Source organism: Scyliorhinus canicula, chromosome 9, assembly GCF_902713615.1.
Source record: "Scyliorhinus canicula chromosome 9, sScyCan1.1, whole genome shotgun sequence".
Lineage (NCBI taxonomy): Eukaryota > Metazoa > Chordata > Chondrichthyes > Carcharhiniformes > Scyliorhinidae > Scyliorhinus > Scyliorhinus canicula.
The window spans coordinates 135,686,391-135,711,277 of NC_052154.1; the positions used below are offsets into that span (position 1 = coordinate 135,686,391).

General features: G+C 50.9%; 1 protein-coding gene across 2 annotated transcripts in view; it reads left to right on the forward strand.

Annotated features, from left to right (window-relative positions):
* The window catches only part of LOC119971727 (diacylglycerol lipase-alpha-like), a 367,691-nt gene that overhangs the window by 174,565 nt on the left and 168,239 nt on the right, over positions 1-24,887 (forward strand). For both annotated transcript variants that reach the window (XM_038807684.1, XM_038807683.1), the window contains one exon: positions 7,889-8,027. In XM_038807684.1, coding sequence (XP_038663612.1) covers positions 7,889-8,027 — 139 coding nt within the window. The remainder of the gene's footprint in view (positions 1-7,888; positions 8,028-24,887) is intronic.

Below are 24,887 nucleotides of genomic sequence, written 5' to 3' on the forward strand. Positions count from 1 at the left end.
ATGGTAGAACCTTCAAGAGTATTGACAGTCAGAGAGATCTAGATGTACAGATCCACAGATCACTGAAAGCGGCAACACGGGTGGAGAAGGTAGTCACGAAGGCATACGACAGCTTGCCTTCATTGGCCGGGGCATTGAGTATAAAAATTGGCAAGTCATGTTGCAACTGGATAGAACCTTAGTTAGGCCACACTTGGAGTGTAGTGTTCAATTCTGGTCGCCACACTACCAGAAGGATTTGGTGGTTTTAGAGAGGGTGCAGAAGAGATTTACCAGGATGTTGCCTGTCATGAAGGAATTAGCTATGAGGAGCAGTTGAATAAACTTGGTTTGTTCGCACTAGAACAACGGAGGTTGAGGAGCGACCTGATCGAGGTCTGCAAAATTATAAGGGCATAGACAGAGTGGATAGTCAGAGACTTTTTCCCAGGGTAGAGGGGTCAATTACTGGGGGGGCATAGGTTTAAGGTGCGAGGGGCAAAGTTTAGAGGAGATGTATGAGGCAGTTTTTTACATAGAGGGTAGTGGGTGTCTGGAACTCACTGTTGGAGGAGGTGGTGGAAGCAGGGACGATAGTGACGTTTAAGGGGCATTTTGACAAATACATTAATAGGATGGGAATAGAGGGATACAGACCTCGGAATTGTAGATGATTTTAGTTTAGACAGGCAGCAGGCTTGGAGGGCCGAAGGGCCTGTTCCTGTGATGCACTTTACTTTGTTCTTTGTTGTTCTTTGAATTTACCGTGCAGAAGGAGGCCATTTGTCCCATCGTGTCTGCACTGGTTCTTGGAAAGAGCGCCATGCTTAAGCCCATGCTTCCACCTTATTCCCATATCCCGGTAACCCCACCTAACCTTTTTGGACGCTAAGGACAATTTATCATGGCCAATCCACCTAACCAGCACATTTTTGGACTGTGGGAGAAAACCTGAGTACCCAGAGAAAACCGGAGAAAAATTTGATCCGTAAGTTTGCAGATGATACGACTGTGGTGGGCTGTATCTCAAACACGACGAATCAGACTACAGAAGGGAGGATGATCACTTGGTTGCATGGTGTACTGAAAACAACCTCTTTCAAAATGTCGGCAAGAGCAAGGAACTGATCATCAACTTCAGGAAGCGTAGCACGACACACATCCCTGTCTACACCAATGGCTCCGAAGTGGAGATGGTCGGTGCCTTTAAGTTCCTGGGAGTCACCATCACCAATAGTCTGTCCTGGTCCACTCACGTTGATGCAACAATCAAGAAAGTTCAACAATGTCGCTACAACCTAAGGAAGCTGAAGAAATTTGGCATGTCTGCATTGACTCTCTCAAACTTCTACAGATGTGCCATAGAGAGCATCCTATCCGGCTGCATCACATCTTGGTATGGCAACCGCTCGGCCCAAGGTTGCAAGAAACTGCAGTGTGTGGTGAACTTAGCCCAACGCATCACACAACTTGCTACCCTCCCATTGATTCAGTCTACACCTCCCGCTGCCTCAGGCAGGTAGACAGCATTGTCAGAGACCCCTTCCACCCCAGCTTTGCCCTCTTCCAGACCCTTCCATCAGGTAGAAGAAACAGAAGTCTGAAGACCCGCACATCCAGACATAGGAATAGCTTCTTCCCCACAGTTACTGGACTCCTCAAGGACTCCCCTTGGACTGATCTGTTCCCTATAAGAACACTATTCACAACGCCCTACGTAGCTCTTGCCCGTGTGTTCCTTGTTGTCCATTGTTCCGCATTGTAACCAATCACTATTTGTTGATGTACCATTTGTCAATCTGCCATTTGTCAACATACTCTGTCAGTTATTCTTTTCTCTGCTAAGTACGCACTGTATACGTTCCCTTGACTGCAGAAAAATACTTTTCACTGTACTTCGGTACATGTGACAATAAATATCAATCAATCAGTTTGTGAATGGCCTCCACACTTTGTGGAAGGTCTCATCTGACCCTCGAATGGCGAATTTGATTTTCTCCAGGTGACAAATTCCGATAAGTCTGCCAGCCAGTGATGTACCATCAATTGGACGCGAGACACGATGAAGATTCAAACTGTGGCTTTAATCAGCTAGTTGTTAGCCCGGTGGCCGACTACAAAGAAAGGCCGACCGCCGGGAACCCTGGGTACTTATACCCCGCCTCGGAGGCGGGATCTACTTGCCTCTCAACCAACTGGTGAGCAGTCACATGACTAGTCCCAGCCAATCAGGCGAGAGGCACATGACCAGCCAGAGCCAATGGGAAACCAATGCTCTGCACCAATGGCAGTGCTCCCACTCATAACACCACATTCACCCCTTGTGGAGAAAGAAGGCGGGGGGGGGTGGTGTAAGGGGAAGAGAGAGAGGGGGAGTCCGAGGACTGGTGGTATGAGTAGAGCCAATCGAGAAGATGTGGGCTGCCCACTTGCTCATGGCAAAATAAACAATACTAAATACTACATTAGAATGCAAAAGAAATTACAATAGAGTCCAATAAAGTCCCGTGGTTGCATCAAATGGACACGATCAGCCTGTCGGGTGCCCGTGATGTTCTGGTGGACCGTCACAGTGGAGCCGGTGACGTTGGGCCGATGGTCTTCCTTGCCTCCGGGAGCGTCGGTCATAGATGTGTCTCCGTACCCCGGGCCGGTGGTGGAGACGTTGTAATCGGGGAAGAGGGGGTAATATGCGCTGGGTCATGGGGGCGCGGGGGGGTATTGGGGTTGGGGGGGCGGTGTTGATGGAAGAGGAGAAGGCCGCACGCCGGCGGGTGCCAGGTCCCGAAGCGAGACCGTATCCTGCCGACCGTCGGGATACTCCACGTATGCAAACTGCGGGTTGGCGTGGAGTAGCTGAACTCGCTCAACCAACGGGTCGGACTTGTGCACCCGCACATGCTTCCGGAGCAAGATGGGCGGGTGCCAGGTCCCGAAGCGAGACCGTATCCTGCCGACCGTCGGGATACTCCACGTATGCAAACTGCGGGTTGGCGTGGAGTAGCTGAACTCGCTCAACCAACGGGTTGGACTTGTGCACCCGCACATGCTTCCGGAGCAAGATGGGCCTGGGAGTAGCTAGCCAGGTCGGGAGAGGGGATCCTGAGGACGACTTCCTAGGGAAAACAAGAAGACATTCATGAGGTGTTTGATTAGTGGTAGTACAGAGGAGAGACCGGATTGAATGAAGGGCGTCGGGGATGACCTCTTGCCAACGTGGGATAGGGAGATCTCTGGACCGTAGGGCCAGCAGGATGGTCTTCCAAATGGTGCCATTCTCCTGCTCAACCTGACCGTTACCCCAGGGGTTATAACTGGTCGTCCTACTAGAGGCTATGCCCCTGCTGAGCAGGAATTGACGCAGTTCGTCACTCATAAAGGAGGATCCCCGGTCGCTGTGGATGTACACGGGGTAACCGAACAGGGAGAAGATGGATAGGAGGGCCTTTATGACGGTTGTTGTGGTCATGTTGGGACAGGGAATGGCGAAAGGGAAGTGGGAGTACTCATCAATAACACTCAAGAAATATGTGTTACGGTTGTTGGAGGGGAGGGGACCCTTGAAGTCTATACTGAGACGTTCAAAGGGGCGGGATGCCTTGATCAGATGCGTTCGTTCGGGGCGGTAGAAGTGCGGTTTTCACTCGGCGCAGACATGGCAGTCCCTGGTGACGGTCCTGACTTCCTCAACGGATTAGGGCAGGTTGCGGGTCTTAATAAAGTGGTAAAAACGGGTGACCCCTGGATGGCAGAGGTCCGTGTGGAGGGAGTGGAGGCGGTCAGTCTGCGCGCTGGCGCAGGTACCGCGGGATAGGGCATTGGGAGGTTTGTGGAGCTTACCAGGACGATACAAGATATCGTAGTTGTACGTGGACAACTCGATCTGCCACTGCAAGATCTTGTCGTTCTTGATCTTGCCCCCTCTGTGCATTATCGAACATGAAAGCCACTGACCGTTGGTCTGTGAGGAGGGCAAACCTCCTGCCAGCCAGATAATGCCTCCAATATCGCACAGCTTCGACTATGGCCTGTGCCTCCTTTTCCACCGAGGAGTGGCGGATTTCGGAAGCATGGAGGGTTCGTGAGAAGAAGGCCACGGGTCTGCCCGCTTGGTTCAGGGTGGCCGCCAGAGCTACGTCAGACGCGTCGCTCTCGACCTGGAATGGGAGGGACTCGTCGATAGCATGCATCGTGGCCTTTGCGATATCCGCTTTGATGCGGCTAAAGGCCTGGCGGGCCTCCATCGACAGGGGAAAGGAGGTGGACTGGATGAGGGGCGGGCTTTGTCGGCGTAGTGGGGGACCCATTGGGCGTAATAGGAGAAAATTTCCAGGCAGCGTTTGAGGGCTTTGAGGGAGTTGGGGAGAGGGAGTTCCATCAGGGGGCGCATGCGTTCGGGGTCGGGGCCTATCACTCCGTTACGCACTACGTAGCCGAGGATGGCTAGACGGTCGGTGCTAAACACGCACTTATCCTTATTGTCGGTTAAATTAAGGAGTTTCGCGGTTCGGAGGAATTTTTGAAGGTTGATGTCATGGTCCTGCTGGTCGTGGCCGCAGATGGTGACGTTATCGAGGTACGGGAAGATAGCCCGTAATCCGTGCTTGTCGACCATTTTGTCCATCTCCCGTTGGAAGAACGAGACCCCATTTGTGACACCGAATGGAACCCTGAGGAAGTGGTAGAGGCGCCCATCTGCCTCAAACGCGGTGTACTTGCGGTCACTCGCGCGGATGGAGAGCTGGTGGTAGGCGGACATAAGATCCACCGTGGAAAAGACTGTGTTTCGCGATCCTGTTAACCAGGTCGGAAATATGGGGGAGAGTTTACGCGTCCAGCTGCGTAAACCTGTTGATGGTCTGACTGTAATCAATGACCATCCGGTTTTTCTCCCCAGTCCGAACTACCAGCACTTGGGCTCGCCAGGGACGGTTGCTGGCCTCGATAACTCCTTCCTTAATGAGCCTATGGACCTCGGACCCGATGAAGGTCCTGTCCTGAGCACTGTATCGTCTGCTCCGAGTGGCGACAGGTTTACAATCTGGGGTGAGATTAGCAAACAAGGAAGGGGGGTCCACTTTGAGGGACGCGAGGCTGCAGACAGTAAGGGGGGGAGTAGGGCCACCGAATTGCACTGGAAATCCAGGCCCAAGAGTGCCGGAGCGCATAGACGGGGGAGAATGAGGAGTTTGAGGTTTTTGAAAACCCTCCCCTGGACCGTGAGGTCTGCTATGCAGCACCCGGTGATTTGGACGGAGTGCGAACCCGAGGCCAATTCGATCTTATGCTTAACTGGGTGGATGGGGAGCGTGCAGCGTCTTACTGTGTCTGGGTGGACGAAACTTTCCGTGCTCCCGGAGTCCAGTAGGCATTTCGCCTTATGTTCGTTGAGCTGGATCGTTGTCGTAGTGTTGGCGAACGTGCGTGGTCGCGACTGGTCGAGTGTGATGGAAGCAAGTCGTGGCGAGAGTTCCAGGTCATCCTCAGTGGCAGAGTAATTGCTGGCAGGGCCTTCCGTGTTGGCCCAAGATGGCGGCGCCCAGGACCCGCACGCGGCGTCCGGGACCCAAGATGGCGGCGCCCGTGGGAACCTCGTGGCAGCTGGGGGAAGTGTCAGCGGCGTCTGCGGGCCGGTCGGGGCAGCGTGGGTCGGGAGGACCATGGGTCTGTTGTGGGGGCCGGGAGGCGGGCCGGAGAGGTCGGTGCGCGGCACGGGGCCAGTGAGGGGGGGGGCGATCCGCGGTCGCTGCGCGGAACAGCAGCGACCGACTTGGTCTGGCAGACCACCGCGTAGTGGCCTTTCTTCCCGCAGTTCTTACAGAGCGGAGCAGGCCGGGCAGCGCGGGCGGGGGTGTTTGGAGAGGCCATAAAAATAGCAGCGGGGCCCCGATAGCTTGTCGGAGCATCCCGCAGCGCAGGCCCTGGGGGGGGGGGGGGGGGGGGGGGGGGGTCGGGTTCAACGGAGGACGGGGGTGGTGCATGCCATGAAGTCCAGGGGGTTGCTGCGCGGCCGTGGGCGTATGCGCGGACGTTCAGGTTGGCAGCCTCCAGGGAGGTTGCAAGGGTCCGTGCCTCAGCTAGGCTGAGGGCGTTCTTCTCCAGCAATCGTTGGCGGATAGAGGAGAATTGCATGCCGGCAACATAAGCATCTCTAATTAAACGTTCCATGTGCTCAGTCGCAGAAACTTGGGGACAGGCGCACATTCTCCCTAGAGCCGTGAGGGCCTGGTAGAACTCGTCAAGTGACTCACCAGGGATCTGTTGTCTAGTCGTCAGGAGATTCTGTGCGTATACTTTGTTGACCGGCCGGAGAAAGTGTCCTTTCAGGATATACATAGCCGCGTCATAATCACTTTCGTCCTCAATCATTGAATATACCGCCGTGCGCACGCACGAGTGGAGGATGTGGAGTTTCTGCTCCTTGGTGGGCTTGCTGGCTGCAGTTGTCAGGTAACTGTTGAAACACGCCTGCCAATGTTTAAAGATTGCAGGCGCATTTGAGGCATGCGGGCTGGTGCGGAGGCAGTCAGGCTCGATGCGTAGCTCCATTCCAAAATTCTAGCTGATTAAATTAATGTACCATCAATTGGACGCCCCCAGGGTATTAGTACCCCTCTGGTCCAGGTGTAGACCATCCCATTTGTGGAGGTCCCACCTACCCCAGAATGAGCCCCATTTGTCCAGGAATCTGAAACCCTCCCTCCTGCACCATCCCTGCAGCCATGTGTTCAACTGCTCTCTCTCCCTATTCCTCGACTCGCTAGCACATGGGAAGGGTAACCACCCAGAGATAATAACTGTTTGTTCTAGCTCTAAGTTTCCACCCTAGCTCCCTGAATTCCTGCCTTACATCCCTATCCCTTTTCCTACCTATGTCGTTGGTACCTATGTGGACCACGACTTGGGGCTGCTCCCCCCCCCTTAAGGATCCCGAAAACACGATCCGAGACATCGCGGACCCTGGCATCTGGGAGGCAACACACCAACCGCGAGTCTCTCTCGTTCCCACAGAATCTCCTATCTATCCCCCTAACTATGGAGTCTCCAATGACTAATGTTCTTTTCCTTTCCCCCCTTCCCTTCTAAGCAACAGGGACAGGCTCTGTGCCAGAGACCTGTACCCCATGGCTGACCCCTGGTAAGTCCCCTCCCCCAACAGTATCCAAAGCGGTATACCTGTTACTAAGGGGAACGACCACAGAGGATCCCTGTACTGACTGCTTACCCCCAGCCCCTCTCACCGTCACCCATTTATCTTTATTCTTTGGCGTAACTACCTCCCTGAAGCTTCTATCTATGACCCCCTCTGCCTCCCGAATGATCCGAAATTCATCCAGCTCGAGCTCGAGTTCCCTAACACGGTTTTTGTGGAGCTGGAGTTGGGTGCACGTCCCACAGATGAAATCAGCAGGGACACTGACGGCGTCCCTCACCTCAAACATTCTGCAGGAGGGGCATTGTACTGCCTTCCCTGCCATCTCCTTCTAGATAAAAACAAGAAAAAGAAAGGAAGAGCTTACCTGATATTCCCTGAACCCCTTAGGTTAGAGTAGGTGGAAGGGTGGGGGACACTGCAAGTGTAGTGTCTCGGGTTTAGCAACCGCCCAACCTGTATACAGGTACTCACCTTCCCGACAGGCCCCTAATCTGCACATCTTTAGGTTGTGGGAGTGAAACTCACACAGACATGGGGAGAATGTGCAAACTCCACACAGACATTATGCAGGGACGGGATCGAACCTGTGTGCTCGGCGCCATAGGCAGCAGTGCTAACCACTGCATCACTGTGCCGCCCAGCATCATGTAATACATGTTCACACCCTAATACAAAAGCAAGCACATTTTTAAAGTTAAACAATTTAATGATCAACATACTTACACCTATGTTCTGACTTTCCTCTGTTTCCAGGAATTGTAGCCTGTAATTGGGTTGTTATTCTAAGCGTCTGCATAACAGTAATGTGCGTCTTCGACAGAACGGGCAGAACGTTTGTGAAACTTCGTGCGACAAAGCGGCGTCAACGCAACCTCAGAACCTATAATTTACGGTAAGTATGGATGGTTCTTCATTTACTGACTTACTACCTTGTGATGCAGCACTGGAAACTGGGTATAAAAAGTAATATTATTTTTGTAGAAGGAAAAGGGTAATGTCAGCACCAAACATATTTGTAAGCTACCCTGCTGTAATTTACTCGCTTCCAACGTTACAAAACCACATTACTTTCCCACTGGGGGTTTTTCTACATTGTAGCCACAGCAGATCAAAGTGAATCACTGGGTGTGAAGCAATTTGAGGTTAGTTCTGTGGGACTGATGAGGTGATTTGTAAATACAAGTTCTCTGTTTTTTGTGATCTTTAAAGTTAGACATTTTCCTCAAATTTTGCCAAGTTCTGTTTTCTAGAACTGAATATTCTGGAACACAGTCGAACATTCAGAATGTGAGTGTTTGCTCTCGAGCAGGGATCTCCAAACCTTGGCTCATGATTGCATCGCACGCTCACACAATTTCTATTTACCTGTGTCAAAGAAGAGTCATATTAGCCTCAAAATGTTCGCTCTGCTTTTCTCTTCACAGATGCTGCCAGACCTTCTGAGTTTTTACAACAGTTTCTGTTTTTATTTCAGATCTCAAGCAACCATAGTATTTTGTTTTTTTATTTTTTTGGTCCCACTTCGCTGCGAGGGGAGGGAATGAGCTCCAAAGCAGCATCAGAGCCTGCCATGATAGCACACAAGGTTTTTTTTTCTGTTCCCAGTTTGCTGAGATGGGAAGGTAGAGTACCTTCAAGTGACCCCTTGCACGGCACGGTCACATCAATCAATGGGAAACCCAATTGGAAGATTAGTGAATGGGTAAAGGAGGTCACATGGAGGGTTGGAGTGAGATGGTGGGGTAGGAAGGAGTCTGTTTGCAGAAAGATCGAAAATTTCTCATTGGCATGGTGCTTCTCTAATCAAGACCTGAACAATTGGTTAGTGAGTACAGAAGAAAACATTTTCACAAAATAATTGAAAAATTCAAATTTTTGCAACCTTTAATAATTAAATATTCAATGTTACTAAGCTTCTTTGACCCATGGGCTCATGCCCATTTTGAAGTTTGGGAAGTAATGCAATAGGGTCTGAAAGATTCTAACCTGTTTAATGCATTGACACGTGCATTTATGCATATAGGAAATATGCACTTGCCAGAAATATGCAAATGATAAAATAGCAGCAGACAGTCTGGCCCAAGAAATCTGCCACCCTAACAGTAACCCATCCCCCAGCATCAAACTGTTTGCCTACGGTTGAATGACAAAATTCTCTTTGAACATTTTTGTGCTGAATTTACAATTACATCATAAGATGGCTTTTGCAATTTTGAGTTAAAATTTATGATGCTTATTTTTGCTTCAGAATTTGTGGACGACCTTAAAAAAACTGTCTGCGCAGAGTCTGCACGTTCTTATCTTGTCTGGGTTTCCTCCGGGTGCTCCGGTTTCCTCCCACAAGCCCCGAAAGACTTTTCTGAGAAAAGATAATGCAGGATATTAAATTATTCAAATCAATAAGGCTGCAGGGGGTCAACCTTGGATATTTCATTTGCTGCAGGATAAGTGGCAATAGGTTATATATATTGAGCACCTTTAAGATAGAAAAATAACCCAAATGAGTTACTAGAGCAGTATCAAAAACATGGATACCCAGACACTGGAAGCGATATTAGGAGATGTGACCGAAATTTTGTTTGAGTGGATTTACGGATATTCTTGAAGGATGAGAGGGAGATGTAGGGGGGTTTAGAAGTTCAGACTCTAGACTAGATCCTTTGGATGCTTTGGGGCAAGGAGTGAAACCTTTGCTGGATGTGTTTAGATTGTGCAACCAAGCGAGGGAAATGTTCCCTTCTCTCTATTGAACATGCTAAGTCATTTTGGGATATCATTCCATGGACGCTGAATGTCCACTGTTGCCTCGCCAAAGAGTAATTCTTCAGGCCATGAGACCAAACAGTGGGCATTAGCCATCATCAGTTGAAAATTGTTAAGAGTGGAATTACAGAAAAATGTTACTTTCTCTATCCCTGGGACACTGCAATTAATTATTTGCTCTGGTTGAGGCTGGTTTAGATGAGAATCGAAACTTGGATCTTCCTGGTGTTGTACCTCAGTAAGTAGTCTGTTTATTGGTCATTGAAACAGTAAGCTTGAATGAATCCTTTTATCTGGTCTGTTTTCAAAAGATGCAATAAATCAATTAGACAGTTAACAACGATACAGTGGGTTTCTGCCATAATGTTTGCCTCCGCTTTTCTCTCTGTAGATGGAGCAATTAAAGTTAATTGGAAAAAATTCAATCAATGTTTCTGACTTTAGTTGTACGCACAGAATTAAGGGCTGAATTGGAAAAATAACAGCTAGTTTCACCCAAGGTTCAATTGGTAAACACACCAGGAAAGCTTCGGGATCAATCCATGGTCTGCACTGAGTTTACTAATCTCTGTTCAGATGTTGCAGTTGGCTCTTGCAACACAGGAGTCAGTTTAAAGCCAAAACTGGTTTTAACTCCTGCTGTCTGTCAATGACTTGTACTGAAAATAGTATCTGTGTCAGCACCAGAAGAAGACTGGGGCAGGTTGGGAAATTATACTGATGTCCCTGTGAGATGATCCACTGGCATTAGTCACCCTCCAAAGACTCTTACAGTCTAAATTTGTGTTTGATGAATGGGGACTTGGGTGAAGTATCAGAAAGTGGTCAATGCTTGAAACATATCCCAGTATTAGTCAGTACTTTTGAGAATGGGGAGAGCAAAAGCTGGGAAATTATTAAAAGAGCCATCAGTATTGTTCCCATTATTGATTTGTACAAATCTCTCATTATTTCTATAAGGGCACCTTCTGAAGATAAAATGCAAGTCGTGCATTATAGGAACTATTCAAGGCTGGCTCTGGTGAGCCTCTACCAGAATCTCTGCAGAAACTTTATCATATTTGTTGAATAATTTAGAAATTACTTGCAGCCCAGAAGCATGCATCACTATTTCCTCAAATGCCGACTTAGAAACTTGCAAAAGTTGACCAGCAACTTATAAACATTGACAGACCAAAAATGTACAGCAGAAAGAATGTATATTTATAAAATGCATTTCATATCATCAAGGGAATTATTTTTCTTAAAAAAAGCATTTTATTAAGGCATTTGTAATTCTTTAACAACAATTTCGAAAGCAAACATAACACAGTAAATAACACCCCCCGACCAACAACCACACCCAGCCAACATGGCTTACACACACAGCTCCCCAGTCCACCTCCCAGTCCCCCTCCTCCACTCATTGATCCCGCCCTAACTATCTCCCCCTACCCGCCTCCCTCCCTAACACCCCCCCCCCCCCCCCCCCCCCACCTCTATCGTATCTGCTGACAGCTTAATTTTCTAAAGGAAGTCGATAAACGGTTGCCACCTCCGGGCGAACCCTAACGCTGAACCTCTCAGGGTGAACTTAATCTTCTCAAGCCTGAGAATCCCAGCCGTGTCACTCACCCAAACCCCCGATTCTGGAGGCTCCGAGTCACTCCACGCCAATATGATATGTCTCGGTCTACCAAGGAGGCAAAGGCCAAAACGGCAGCCTCTATCCCCCTGGACTTCCGGATCTTATGACACACCAAAAATCGCCACCTCTGGACTCGGTGCCACCCTTGTCTTTAATAGCGTAGACATGACATCGGCAAATCCTTGCCAGAATCCCCTAAACTTCGGACATGCCCAGAACATGTGGACATGTTTTGTGCGTCCACCCTCGCCTGCCCTCCACCCCTTCAAAGAACCTGCTCATACTGGCCGCAGTCATATGCGCCCTGTGGGCTACCATAAATTGTATCAGGCTGAGCCTGGCACACGGCGAGGACGTGTTAACCCTACTCGAGGTATCCTCTCACAATCCAGCCTCTTAATTCCTTGCCCAACTCATCCTCCCATTTACGCTTTACCTCCTCTATCTGGGTTCCCTCCCACTCCATTTGCTCTTTATAAATTTCCAAGACCTTCCCCTCCCCCACTCCCGTTTTCAAAATTACCCTGTCCTGTATCTCTGGGGGGGGGGGGGGGGTAGAAGCGGAAAGGTCAAAACCTGCCTCCGTACAATGTCCCTCACCTGCTGATACCGGAACTCGTTCCCACCTGGCAGCTCAAACTCCTCCAAGTCCTCTAAGAACGGAAAGCTGTCATCAATGAACAAGTCCACGAACGGCTCAATCTGGAATAGGTCATCCGCATATAGCAAGACTCTGAGCCCCCCCACCCCCCAGAATATCCCCTGCCAGTTCTTTGACAGCCTGAGCGCTCTTGCCAGTGGCTCTATGGCCAAGGCAAACAGCAGTGAGGAGAGTGGACACCCTGCCTCGTCCCCGGTGTAGCCTGAAATAATCCAAACTCACTCAGTTCATCCGCACGCTCGCCACCGATGTCTGGTACAGCAACCGGACGCAGTCCACAAAACCCTGCCCAAACCACTCCAGGACTTCCCACAGATACTCCCACTCCACCCGATCAAAGGCCTTCTCATGGTGACCACCACCTCGGAGGGCATCATAATCACTACTAAAAGCCTTCTGACGTTGGCCGTTAACTGCCTCCCTTCTACAAATCCCGTCTGGTCTTCCCCGGCACACAATACTCTATTCTCAAAGCCAAAATCTTGGCCAGCAATTTGGCGTCCACATTCAGAAGGGAGATTGATCTGTATGACCCGCATTGTTCAGGATCTTTCTCGCGCTTCAGGATAAGGGAGATCGAGGCCTGTGACATCGTTGGGGGATGCTCCCTAGCCTCGTTAAACACCCTTACCAGCAAGGGCGCAGCACCCCTGACAACGTTATGTAAAACTCCACCGTCATCAGGGGAATTCTTTAAGTTGGAGATACTTTTTAAATGCAGCCCCCCCCCCCCTCCCTCTCTCCCCCACTGTGGCATTTCCAGGTAAGTTGAAACTTCTGATGGGCAATTGATCTGCACAGGGAATCATCTGAAGTGCAACTTAAATCCCAAACATCAGATGCTTCTAAATGTCTACCAGCAATAGTTACCCAGAAAAAGTAAGAAAATTGGAAATTTTTTTAACCACTTTTAGCTCCTGGGTAACAATTTTATTGAACTCCGCTCCCCCTACCACGCAAACATCTACATTCCTCTCACCCCCGACTCACCCTCATGAATTAAGTTAACAGTGTAATAGGTCATAGACCTATCAGAATTTAGGGTGCAGGTTTACCCTACATAATTAATTTAGAATTCACAGGTGAAAATCTAAAGTATACAAAACAATGGTTTGCAGCACTGGTAAATTTAGAATTTATTGAAGGGAAATGCAAGCACTGAACGCAATAAATATATCCTCTGAAGGAGCCTCCGGATGAGTTCAGATTTGGATATTTTATTTGATATGTTTTCTTGCACACTATCTTTTAAGTTAAAAATGATTTCTCACAGAGGGATCACATGTATGAAAATATAGGACTTTTTAATGACTTCAATATACCATTGTCGGATTCAGGAAATCTAACCTCAGATATATCATGCTGATTTACAAACAGAAATCTATTCTCCCACATACCCACTAAATCTGAATAGTTTTGCATTCTAATTTCACAAGACAAAACAGACTCACAAATCAGAGCCAGTCCAGTCCTTGATTGCATGGCAACTCTGAAGCAGGCACACAATTACATGAATTGCGGATAAGCCAATTTAGCAATTTTAATTAGTTTTATTTTTAATTATCCTCAGAAGGGATAAGCGTGAGCTTATTCCATTGAAACAAAACCTTAAGACACCCTAGTTCTCATGAATGGTCACACATGGATACGAACATTTAGATGCTGATCAACCAGTTGAAATTTTCAGATATATTATAAGACTAAAAATTACTGTTCACATCGGTATCAGGTGAATGCTTGACACATGATTTCTCTGTCTGCTAATTAAACACAGCAATTTAACTACCTTGAAATGTTTTCGAAATAATGAGAGACTAGGATCTGTGAAGGAACAAATAGATTTAACTGTTCTTTTTTTTAAATATTTTTATTCTCCCGAATGTACACCCAACAACAATCAATAACCAACAACAAATATCTCAAACCCCATAACAGTAACAACGATCCCATCCTCCCACCATGCCCAGACATCAACCCGCATGTTAACATAAACAAATGACAAAGAAAAAAAGGAATCAGGGATTACCCATAGCCATCTTCAACATACATAGCCCCCAACCCACCCTCCCCCCCCCCCCCCCCCCCCCTCCAACTAATGTTCGATGTTATCCAGTTCTTGAAAGTGCATAATAAATAGTGCCCATGACTTGTAGAACCCCTCCGAGCCTCCCCTCAGTTCGAACTTAACCTTCTCAAGGGTCAAGTATTCCAACAGGTCCCCTCGCCATGCCAGGGCACAGGGTGGAGAGGCCGCTCTCTATCCCAGCAGGATCCGCCTTCGAGCGATCAACGAGACAAAGGCTATGATATCTGCCTCCGCACCCATTTCCAACCCTGGCTGATTGACACCCCGAATATGGCCTCCCGGAGACCCGGGTCCAGTTTCACGCGCACTACCTTGGAAATTACCCTAAACACCTCCTTCCAGTACTCCCCAAGCTTTGGACAGGACCAAAACATATGAACGTGATTAGCGGGGCCCCCCCGCACGTTCACACACATCTTCTACCCCTTCAAAGAATCGGCTCATCCTTGCCCTCGTGAGGTGTGCCCTGTACACCACCTTCAGCTGTATCAGCCCCAACCTCGCACACGGGGTGGAGGGATTCACTCTCCGGAGCACCTCACACCAGACCCCCTCCTCTATAACCTCTCCCAATTCTTCCTCCCACTTCGCTTTGATCCCCTCCAGTGGTGCCTTATCCTTTTCCAACATAGCTCCGTCTACCCCTTCTCCAGTCCACTTGCCGCCAGCACCTCTTCCAACAACGTGGAGGCTGGTTCCTCCGGGAAGCTCTGTATCTCCTTCCTGGCAAAGTCCCGAACCTGCATATACCTAAACATGTCTCCCTGCTCCAGCCCATACTTCGCTTCCAGCTCCATCAATCCTGCAAATCAACCCCGAAGAAACAAATCTTTTAGAGCCTTAATCCCCTTCTCTTCCCATTTCCGAAAGCTTCCGTCACAGCAGGGTAGCATGGTGGTTAGCATAAATGCTTCACAGCTCCAGGGTCCCAGGTTCGATTCCCGGCTGGGTCACTGTCTGTGTGGAGTCTGCACGTCCTCCCCCTGTGTGCGTGGGTTTCCTCCGGGTGCTCCGGTTTCCTCCCACAGTCCAAAGATGTGCGGGTTAGGTGGATTGGCCATGCTAAATTGCCCGTAGTGTCCTAATAAAAGTAAGGTTAGGGGTGTTGTTGGGTTACGGGTATAGGGTGGATACGTGGGTTTGAGTAGGGTGATCATGGCTCGGCACAACATTGAGGGCCGAAGGGCCTGTTCTGTGCTGTACTGTTCTATGTTCTACCTCCCTGGCTCAAATCTGTGCTTCTCCCAGATCGGCATTTCCCTCGACCCTGTCGCCAACCCAAAGTGTTGCCGAAACTGCCTCCAGATTTTCAATGAAGCTATTACTACCAGACTCCGAGTATTTCCCCGCACCCATCCTGCACAAACTCTCTTCTATTCTGTCCCGCTGGGAATCAATCCCTCGGACCCAGCTCCGCACTTTCTCCACATTCGCCGCCCAGTAATAGTACATCAGGTTCGGGAGACCCAAACCCCCTGCCTGCCTTCCCCTCTGTAGCAGCACCTTCCCCACTCTGGCCACCTCCCCATATGAACAAGGTAATCCTCCCCTCAATCTCCCTGAAAAAAGACTTTAGCAGGAAAATTGGTAGGCATTGAAAAATAAACAGAAATCGCGGCAACACATTCATTTTAACCGCCTGCACCCGACCCGCCAGTGACAGAGGGAGACCATCCCACCTCGCCAGGTCGGCTTTCACTCTCCCCACCAAACTAGTGATGTTGTATCTGCGAAGCCTTCCCCACTCCCGGGCAACCTGCACCCCCAAATACCTAAAGTGAGTCCCTGCCCTACGGAATGGCAGCCCCCCCACCCCTGCCCCCACCCCCGGCTGAGACACCACAAAATACTCACTCTTGTCCAAGTTCAGCTTGTACCCAGAGAAAGACCCAAATACCTGCAGCAACTCCAATATTCCTCCTATCGACGCACTCAGCTCTGACACATACAGCAGCAAGTCGTCGGCATACAAGGACACCCTATGCTCTATCCCCCCCCCCCCTCACTATTCCTTTCTATGCTCCCAAACTTCTTAATGCGATGGCCAACAGCTCAATCGCAAGCGCAAACAGCAGGGGGGACACGGGACATCCCTGCCTCGTCCCACAGTGGAGAGAGAAGTATCTTGAACTGATATTGTTCGTACGGCCACTCGCCTTCGGCTCCTTATATAGTAACTTTACCCAGTTCACAAACTTGGTCCAATCCCAAACCGTTCCAGCACTGCCATCAGCAACCCCCATTCCACCCGATCAAACGCCTTCTCGGCATCCAGTGCCACCACCACCTCTGTTTCCTTCCCTTCCGTTGGTGCCGTAACGACGTTCAAGACCCTCCTAATATTCAAAAACAGCTGCCTCCCTGTCACGAACCCTGTCTGATCCTCACCTATCATATTCAGGAGGCACCCCTCCAGCCTACCCGCCAGTACCTTTGCCAATACCTTTACGTCCACGTTAAGAAGTGAAATGGGCCTATACGACCCACACTCCGTCGGATCCTTATCCTTTTTAAGCAACAGTGAAATCGATGCCTGCCCCAAGGTTTGCGGCTGCACTCCCTTCCCTATCACCTCTTCAAACATCCCTACCATCAGGGGTGCCAACTTATCCTTAAATTTTTTATAATATTCCACCGGAAACCCATCCGGCCCTGCCACCTTCCCCGACTGCATCCTCCCAATCGCATCTTTTATCTCCTGCTCCAGTATTGCTCCTTCTAACGTAGCCTTGTCTCCCTCCCCTAGCCTCGGGTACTCCAACCCATCCAGAAATTCCAGCATCTCACGGTCTCCCCCGGGTGGCTCTGACCTGTACAACCTCTCGTAAAATTCCTCAAAAACCTTGTTAATCAGCTCCGGAGCCACCACCAACTTCCCGACCCTATCCCTTACCTGAAGAATTTCCCTTGCTGCTGCCTCCCTCCGGAGCTGACCTGCTAACATGCGAGCATGTCTCCATGTTCATAAACTGCACCCCTCGCTCGCCTCAGTTGGCGCACCGCCTTCCTGGTGGATAGTCGGTCGAAGCTCGCCTGTAGTTCCTTCCTCTTTCCCAGCATCGCTGGGTCCCCATCCTCCGCATAACTCCTATCTGCCTCCAACACCTCATCTATTAGCCACTGCCGCTCCAACCGCTCCTCTTTGTCCACCCTGGCCTTAAACAAAATTACCTCACCCCTCACTGCCGCCTTTAGAGCCTCCCAGACGACTGCCATTGACACCTCACCCGGACAGTTGAATCTTACATATTCCTTAATTACCTTTTCAATGGTTCCCCAAAAGCCCCACATCAGTTTCCACCCCGGCCTCTGCACTACCCCCTTCTCCAGCACCATATCCACCCAATGTGGCGCGTGATCTGGCATAGCAATTGCAGAGTATTCCGACCCCTTGACTCCAGCCAACAAAGCCTTTCCCACCACAAAAAAGTCAATCTGCGAGTATACCCTATGGACTGCTGAGAAAAATGAGTACTCCCGTTCCCCTAGGTGCAGGAACCTCCAAGGGTCCACCCCTCCCATTTCCACCATTAGCCCAGCTAGCGCCTTTGCCCCCCCCCCCCCCCCCCCCCCCCCCCCCCCCCCCCCGATGGGACCAGCGAGCGCGGCCGTGATCTGTCCAACCTTGGCTCCTGCACCAGGTTCCAGTCCCCCCCCCACAATCAGCTCGTGTGTGTCCAAATCAGGAATGGCTCCAAACACCTTCCTTGCAAATCCCGCATCGTCCCAGTTGGGACCGTATACACTTACCAGCGCCACTAATCTCCCGTCCAGTGCCCCGGCCACAATCACATATCTACCCCCTGATCTGCCACTACTTCTCCATCTGAAAGCGTACCCTTTTGCTGACCAACACTGCTACCCCTCGAGCCCTTCCATCAAATCCAGAGTGAAACACTTGGCTAACCCAATCCTTTTTAAGTCTCACCTGGTCCCTCACCCTCAAGTGAGTCTCCTGCAGCATTGCCACATCAGTTAGTTTTCAGACTTTTAAGATGCGCAAGCACTCTTGACCGGACCTCCTGGCCCTCTCACGTTCCACGTAACAATCCTTACTGGGGTACTCTCACCACCACCACCACCACCACCACCTACCTTTCTTATCCACCATCAACATACCGCCGGGCCCTGCCCCATAAGCCTGACCTGCCCCTGTCCATTGTTAACATCGAGCCCCCTCCCGAAAACCCCCCCTACCTTTCCCCCAGAAACAACATCCCCCAGCATTCAACCCTTTCTCCTCCCCTCTCGCTCGCCTCGTAGGCCCATTGACGCCTGCTATCCAGGCTCCAATGTCCGCAGCCCTCCTCTCCTCTCACCTCCGTTCACTAGCTGACTGACTTTAGCTAGCTGGTGCGGGTGGCTCCCCCCCGCCAAGACATATCATCCCCTTCCACCCAGTCCCAGAGAAAAAAAAACAAACCCAACAATCCAACCCATTCAATTCATTAACATAACATTTAACCGTCGCAACACAGAGCGCCCATCAACTCACCATTAATTTAAACTCTATAACAATACAAAGAGAAGTGGATTACAATACAAATCCGTAAAAAGGAAGTTATAACAATTTAAAACATTTTCTGGCTGTTCAAACACAGTCTCTCTTCCAGCTCCGCTCTTCATGTCTGTCCCAAGCCTTCTGCCTTCATGAACGCCTCAGCCGCATCCGCTGTCTCAAAATAAAATTCTTTGCCGTTATACGTTACCCTCAATCTCGTTGGGTACACCATACCAAACCGTACCTCCTTCTTATACAACGTCGCCTTCACTCGCCCAAATGCCGCTTGTCTTTTTGCCAACTCCACCGTCAAGTCCTGGTCGATCCGGACTGTAGTACTATCCCATAGTCTCTCCCGCTTCTGCTTCGCCCAGTTTAAAACCTTCTCCTTCATGCAAAACTTATGGAAGCAGATAATTCCTGCCCTTGGGGGCTCGTTCACTTTGGGCTTCGGCCTTAATGACCGATGGGCTCAGTCTAGCTCGTACTGGGAGGGGCTCTCACCATCCCTCATCAGCTCCGCCAACTTCTTAGCGAAGTATTGTGTTGGCCTTGGGCCCTCTGTCCCTTCGGGCAATCCCACAATTCTCAAATTATGCCGCCTTGAGCGGTTTTCCAAGTCTTCCAGCTTTGCTTGGAGACCTCTATTAATCTCCACAGCCCTCCGCAACTCATCTCCCATCGAGGTGACCTGGTCGCTGTGTCATGACATGGCTTCCTCCACTTCTTTCATCTTCTCGCCCTGCTCTCTCACCTCGGCCAATGCCTTTGCCACCGCCACCTTCAACGGGGCAATTATCGGGGCGATTGCCTCCTCCACCAGTAACTTCAATGTCTCCTTTTTCCAGGCCTCCATGTGCCCTGTAAACTGTTTTTCCAGCTCCCCCGCCACCACCTCGGTCATCTTCTCCACCGTAAATAGTGCGGCCCCGCTTTGCAGTTCGGCTTCCGCCATCCTATTACCACTTTTATTCGTCTTCTCCCTCAGCGGCGACCCCGCGTTTCCTCCCTTCTTCAACGCTGCTTTTCGCATCCTTTAGCAGCTTATTGTTTTTCACTTTCTTTCTCTCTCCCCTCTCTCCCTCCACCCTTCTGTCCTTCATCAATCTGAATTATTCTTTTTTTTTAAGACAAAGGGGAGGAGAAAAGAAACTTCACCCAACTTCTTTAAATTTCTTTAAACCTTCCAGCTCTCTTCCTTTCCCCTCTGTACTCATCCAGAACTCCCCTGGGACCAGGTTCCAGCCTTCTTTCTTCCTCCTAGGGGGGAGCCATCCGTTGTGGGACACCGCTCTTACATGGTGTCCTGGACTCGGGCCTGCCTCCTCGGCCTCCTCGTAGCTCCGCCCCCGCTTCTCTGGCCCCGACGCTGCGCTGGGCCCAGGACCTCAGCCCCCATCGCCCCAACACCCGCGCGGGGTTCTTCACCGGTTTTCAAACCGGCCCTGCTGGCTGCTCGCGACGGCCCCAAAGGCCGACGGTAGTCGGGGGGTGCGTCGAATCTCGGGGATTTCCCCGAAATCGCCGCGACTCGCGCCCACCGGCGGGAGCTCTTCGCACTGCAGCCGCCCTCAGTTTTAACTGTTCTGGCAGACAAGTTTAAAAGCGAATGCACATGTATAAAAAGTAATGAAAAGGGCAAAAGGAATGTCGTAGTTTATCTCAATTCAAAAGTTATACTCCCGTTGTACAGAGTCTGGATCAGGCTATTTCTGGAATACTATGCAGAACCTTCCACTTCCACCAGAGGAGGGAATCATGGTAGGCAAGACTACTAAATTGGCCATGATAGAGAGGACCTCCAGTGGTGGCCATGGTGTGAGTGGTCGCAGACAGGGCAGCTCCTACTCGAAGACACAGGAAAGAGCTCTTTTTTCCCGATGTTGGGTGGAATTTTGATGAAAAGGGGTAATTGAAGATCAAAGGAGTAGTTTCCCCCAGGAGTGGCATGTTCGCTGGTTATCAAACCCGACAGAAGAGGATGAGAGACCTGGCCAGAGAGTTGGAGGAAACCTGTGATGCTCGATCAATGACTCCAGAAGCGAGATTGGATGACAATTGAAGGCTTTATTGGACTAGATGGTTCCCCCAGCAGTGCAGGTACAGAATGCAGCAGCTGGCGAGACACAGACTTATACTCCGCCATACTGGGCGGAACCAGCAGGCAGGCTTCACCAATGATCTTGCTGTCTCAGGTACCTCCCACACCAATGGTCTTACAGCCTCAACCTGGGTACCGTAATACCCCTAATACCGACTACCACATTCACTCCCTGTTAAAAAAAAAAAGAGTCCGGCGGGGGTGGTGGTCTTGCTTTATACAGTGGTAGAGGTTGAGATTATAGTGGTACCCGCAGGTGGTAGAGTGTTTTGCCTTGTTACATGTCGCAACTATTTACAGTATTTATTTACATGTACATATCAAAATGAAGCAATTAGTCGATCGGGGGCCTTGGTCGTCTTCTGTGAATGTCACAGTTTTGGCGGTGATGCAGGCGCCGGCTCGGGCATCCGTGACTCCGGGAGCGTGACTTCGGTTTCTTCGATAGCTTCATCACCCCAAGATGGGACCAGTGGGAGAATTGATCCACCTGGGAAGGGGGCGGCCGTGGGGTGCGCCGGTTGGAGGGAGGGTGGGGTAGGTGGGGAGGGTTGTGGGTGGGGATCCAGCGGGCGCCAGGTCCCATAGGGAGACCGTATCCTGTCGGCCGTCGGGGTACGCCACGTAGGCGTACTGAGAGTTTGTGTGAAGGAAATGGACTCTCTTGACCAATGGATCCGACTTGTGAGCCCGCACGTGTTTGCGGAGCAGGATGGGTCCAGGAGCTGCCAGCCAGTTCGGGAGCGAGGTCCCGGAGGAGGACCTCCAAGGGAAGACAAGGAGACATTCATGAGGTGTTTTGTTTGTCATGGTACACAGCAGTGATCCGATGGAGTGGAGTGCATCGGGGAGGACCTCCTGCCAGCGGGAGACTGGGAGATTTCTGGACCGCAGGGCCAGTAGGACGGCCTTCCAGACCGTTCCGTTCTCCCTCTCTACCTGCCCGTTCCCCGGGGGTTATAAGTGGTCATCCTGCTCGAGGCAATGCCCTTGCTGAGCAGGAATTAATGCAGTTCGTCGCTCATGAAGGAGGACCCCCTATCGCTGTGTTTGTAGGCAGGGAAACCGAACAGTGTAAAGATACTGTGGAGGGCTTTTATGACGGTGGCTGCGGTCATATCAGGGCAGGGAATGGCGAATGGGAACCAGGAGTATTCATCAATCACGTTCAGGAAGTACGTGTTGCGGTCGGTGGATAGGAGGGGTCCTTTGAAGTCCATGCTGAGGCATTCAAAGGGCCGGGAAGCCTTTACCAGGTGCACTTTCCCTGGCCTATAGAAGTGAGGCTTGCACTCCGCACAGATTTGGCAGTTCCTGGTGGCGGTCCTGACCTCCTCGATGGAGTAGAGCAGGTTGCGGGTTTTAATAAAATGGAAGAATCGAGTCACCCCGGGTGGCAGAGGTCCTCATGGAGGGCCCGGAGTCGGTCCACTTTTGCCTTGGCACATGTGCAGCGGGATAGGACATCAGGAGGCTCGTTTAGCTTCCCGGGATGATACAAGATCTCATAGTTGTAGGTGGAGAGCTCAATCCTCCACCGTAAGATCTTATTGTTCTTTATCTTGCCCCACTGCATTATCGAACATGAAAGCAACCGACCGTTGGTCAGTGAGGATCATGAATCTCCTGCCGGCCAGGTAATGCCTCCAGTGCCACACAGCTTCTACTATGGCCTGGGCCTCCTTTTCAACGGAGGCATGACGGATTTCTGAATCATGGAGGATGCGTGAGAAGAAGGCCATGGGCCTGCCTGCTTGGTTGAGGGAGGCCGTCAGAGCTATGTCGGACGCGTCGCTCTAGACTTGGAATGGAAGGGATTCGTCGATTCCGTGCATCGTGGCCTTTGCGATGTCCGCTTTTATGCGGCTGAAGGCCTGGCAGGCCTCTGCCGACAGGGGAAAAACCATGGATTGAATTAGTGGGCGGGCCTTGTCCGCATAATTGGAGACCGACTGGGCATAATATGAAAAAAATCCCAGGAATCGTTTCAGGGCCTTGGAGCAGTGGGGGAGGGGAAACTCCATGAGGGGTGCATGCGTTCCGGATCTGGGCCTATAACTCCATCATGCACTATGTAGCCGAGGATGGCTAGACGGTCGGTGCTGAACATGCATTTGTCCTTGTTGTAGATGAGATTAAGGATTTTTGCAGTATGGAGGAATTTTCGGAGGTTGGTGTTGTGGTCCTGCTGGTCGTGGCCGCAGATGGTGACATTGTCGAGGTACGGAAACGTGGCCTGCAAACCGTACCGGGCAACCATTCGGTCCATCTCCCGTTGGAAGACCGAGACTCCATTTGTGACACCGAAGGGAACCCTCAGGAAGTGGTAGAGCCACCCATCTGCTTTGAATGCAGTGTATTTGCGGTCGCCCGGGCGGATGGGGAGCTGGTGGTAGGCGGATTTGTGGTCCACCGTGGAAAAGACCTTGTATTGTGCAATCTGATTGACCAAATCAGATATGCGGGGGAGAGGGTACGCGCCGAGCTGCGTATACCTGTTGATGGTCTGACTATAATCTATAACCATCCTGTGCTTCTCCCGGTCTTTACAACCACTAGGTTGCTAGCCTCGATAATGCCTTCTTTCAATAGCCGCTGGACTTCTGACTAAATGAAGGTCCTGGGCACTGTACCGTCTGCCCCTGGTGGCGACGGGCTTGCAATCCGGGGTGAGGTTTGCAAAAAGGGAAGGTGGGTCGACCTTGATGGTCATGAGGCTGCAGACTGTGAGGGGGGGTATAGGGCCGCCGAATTTAAAGGTTAAGCTCTGGAGGTTGCATTGGACATTTAACCCTAGGAGCTTGGCAGTGCAGAGGTGAGGAAGGACATAGAGTCGGAAAATTTTTAATTCCCTTCCCTGGACCGTGAGGTTAGCTACGCAGAACCCCTTGATCTCTACAGAGTGAGACCTGGTGGCCAGGGAGATTCTTTGGTTAACTGGATGTATGGGAAGAGAACAGCGCCTTACCGTGTTGGGGTGTATGAAGCTCTCTGTGCTCCCGGAATCGATCAGGCAGGATGTTTTGCGCCCATTGATGAGTACGGTCGAGGGCGTTCGGGGCCGAGACTGGTCCAGGGTCACCGAGGCAAGTCATGGTAGAAGTTGACGATTTTCCTCGGGTGGTGTGTGGGCATCCGAAACGGGGTCCTGAGACTCCAGCCAATATGGCAACGGCCACAGGTCACACATGGCTTGGGGTGTGCAAGATGGCAGCGGCCACCCATCGCACGTGGTCCCTGGGGAACAAGATAGTTGCACCCGGGGCCTGCACGTGGCTCGGGAAAATGAAGATGGCGGTGCCCGCTGCCCACACGTGGCCCATGGAGAGAGTTGTGGTGGCGGCCCCGGTTCGCCCCCGGAGACGGCGGTGACCGCCCGGGCCTACCATACCGCCACAAAATGGCCCTTTTTGCCGCACCCTTTGCAGGTGGACGAGTGGGCCAGGCAGCACTGCCGGGGGGTGCTTGGCTTGCCTGCAAAAATAACAGCGGGGCCCCCCGGGGTTGCCTGGTAGTCGCGCGGCACAAGCTTGTGGGGGGCTGGGGGATGCATCGGCCCAGCTCCCAGCTCAAAACAAAAGTAAAAACCCAGAGCCACACAGCCCAGCTCCACCCACACAATGACACTGAGCCATGTGATAAGACAAAACCATTTCTTAAAGGGACACTCTCATGACACAGGGTAGATGCAGGGAAGATATTCCCGATGATGGGTGTGTCTAGAACCAGGGGTCACAGTCTGAGGATTTAGGGTAAACTATTTCGGATAGAGATGAGGAGACATTTCTTCACCCAAAGAGTGGTGAGCCTGTGGAATTCATTACCTAGGGAAGTAGTTGATGCTAAAATATTGCATATATTCACGAGGCAGCTAGGTATAGCACTTGGGGTGAATGGGATCAAAGGTTATGGGCAGAAAGCAGGATTTGGCTATTGAGTTGGATAATCAGCCATGATCGTGATAAATGGCGGAGCAGGCTTGAAGGGCCAAAAGGCCGCCTCCTGCTCCTATC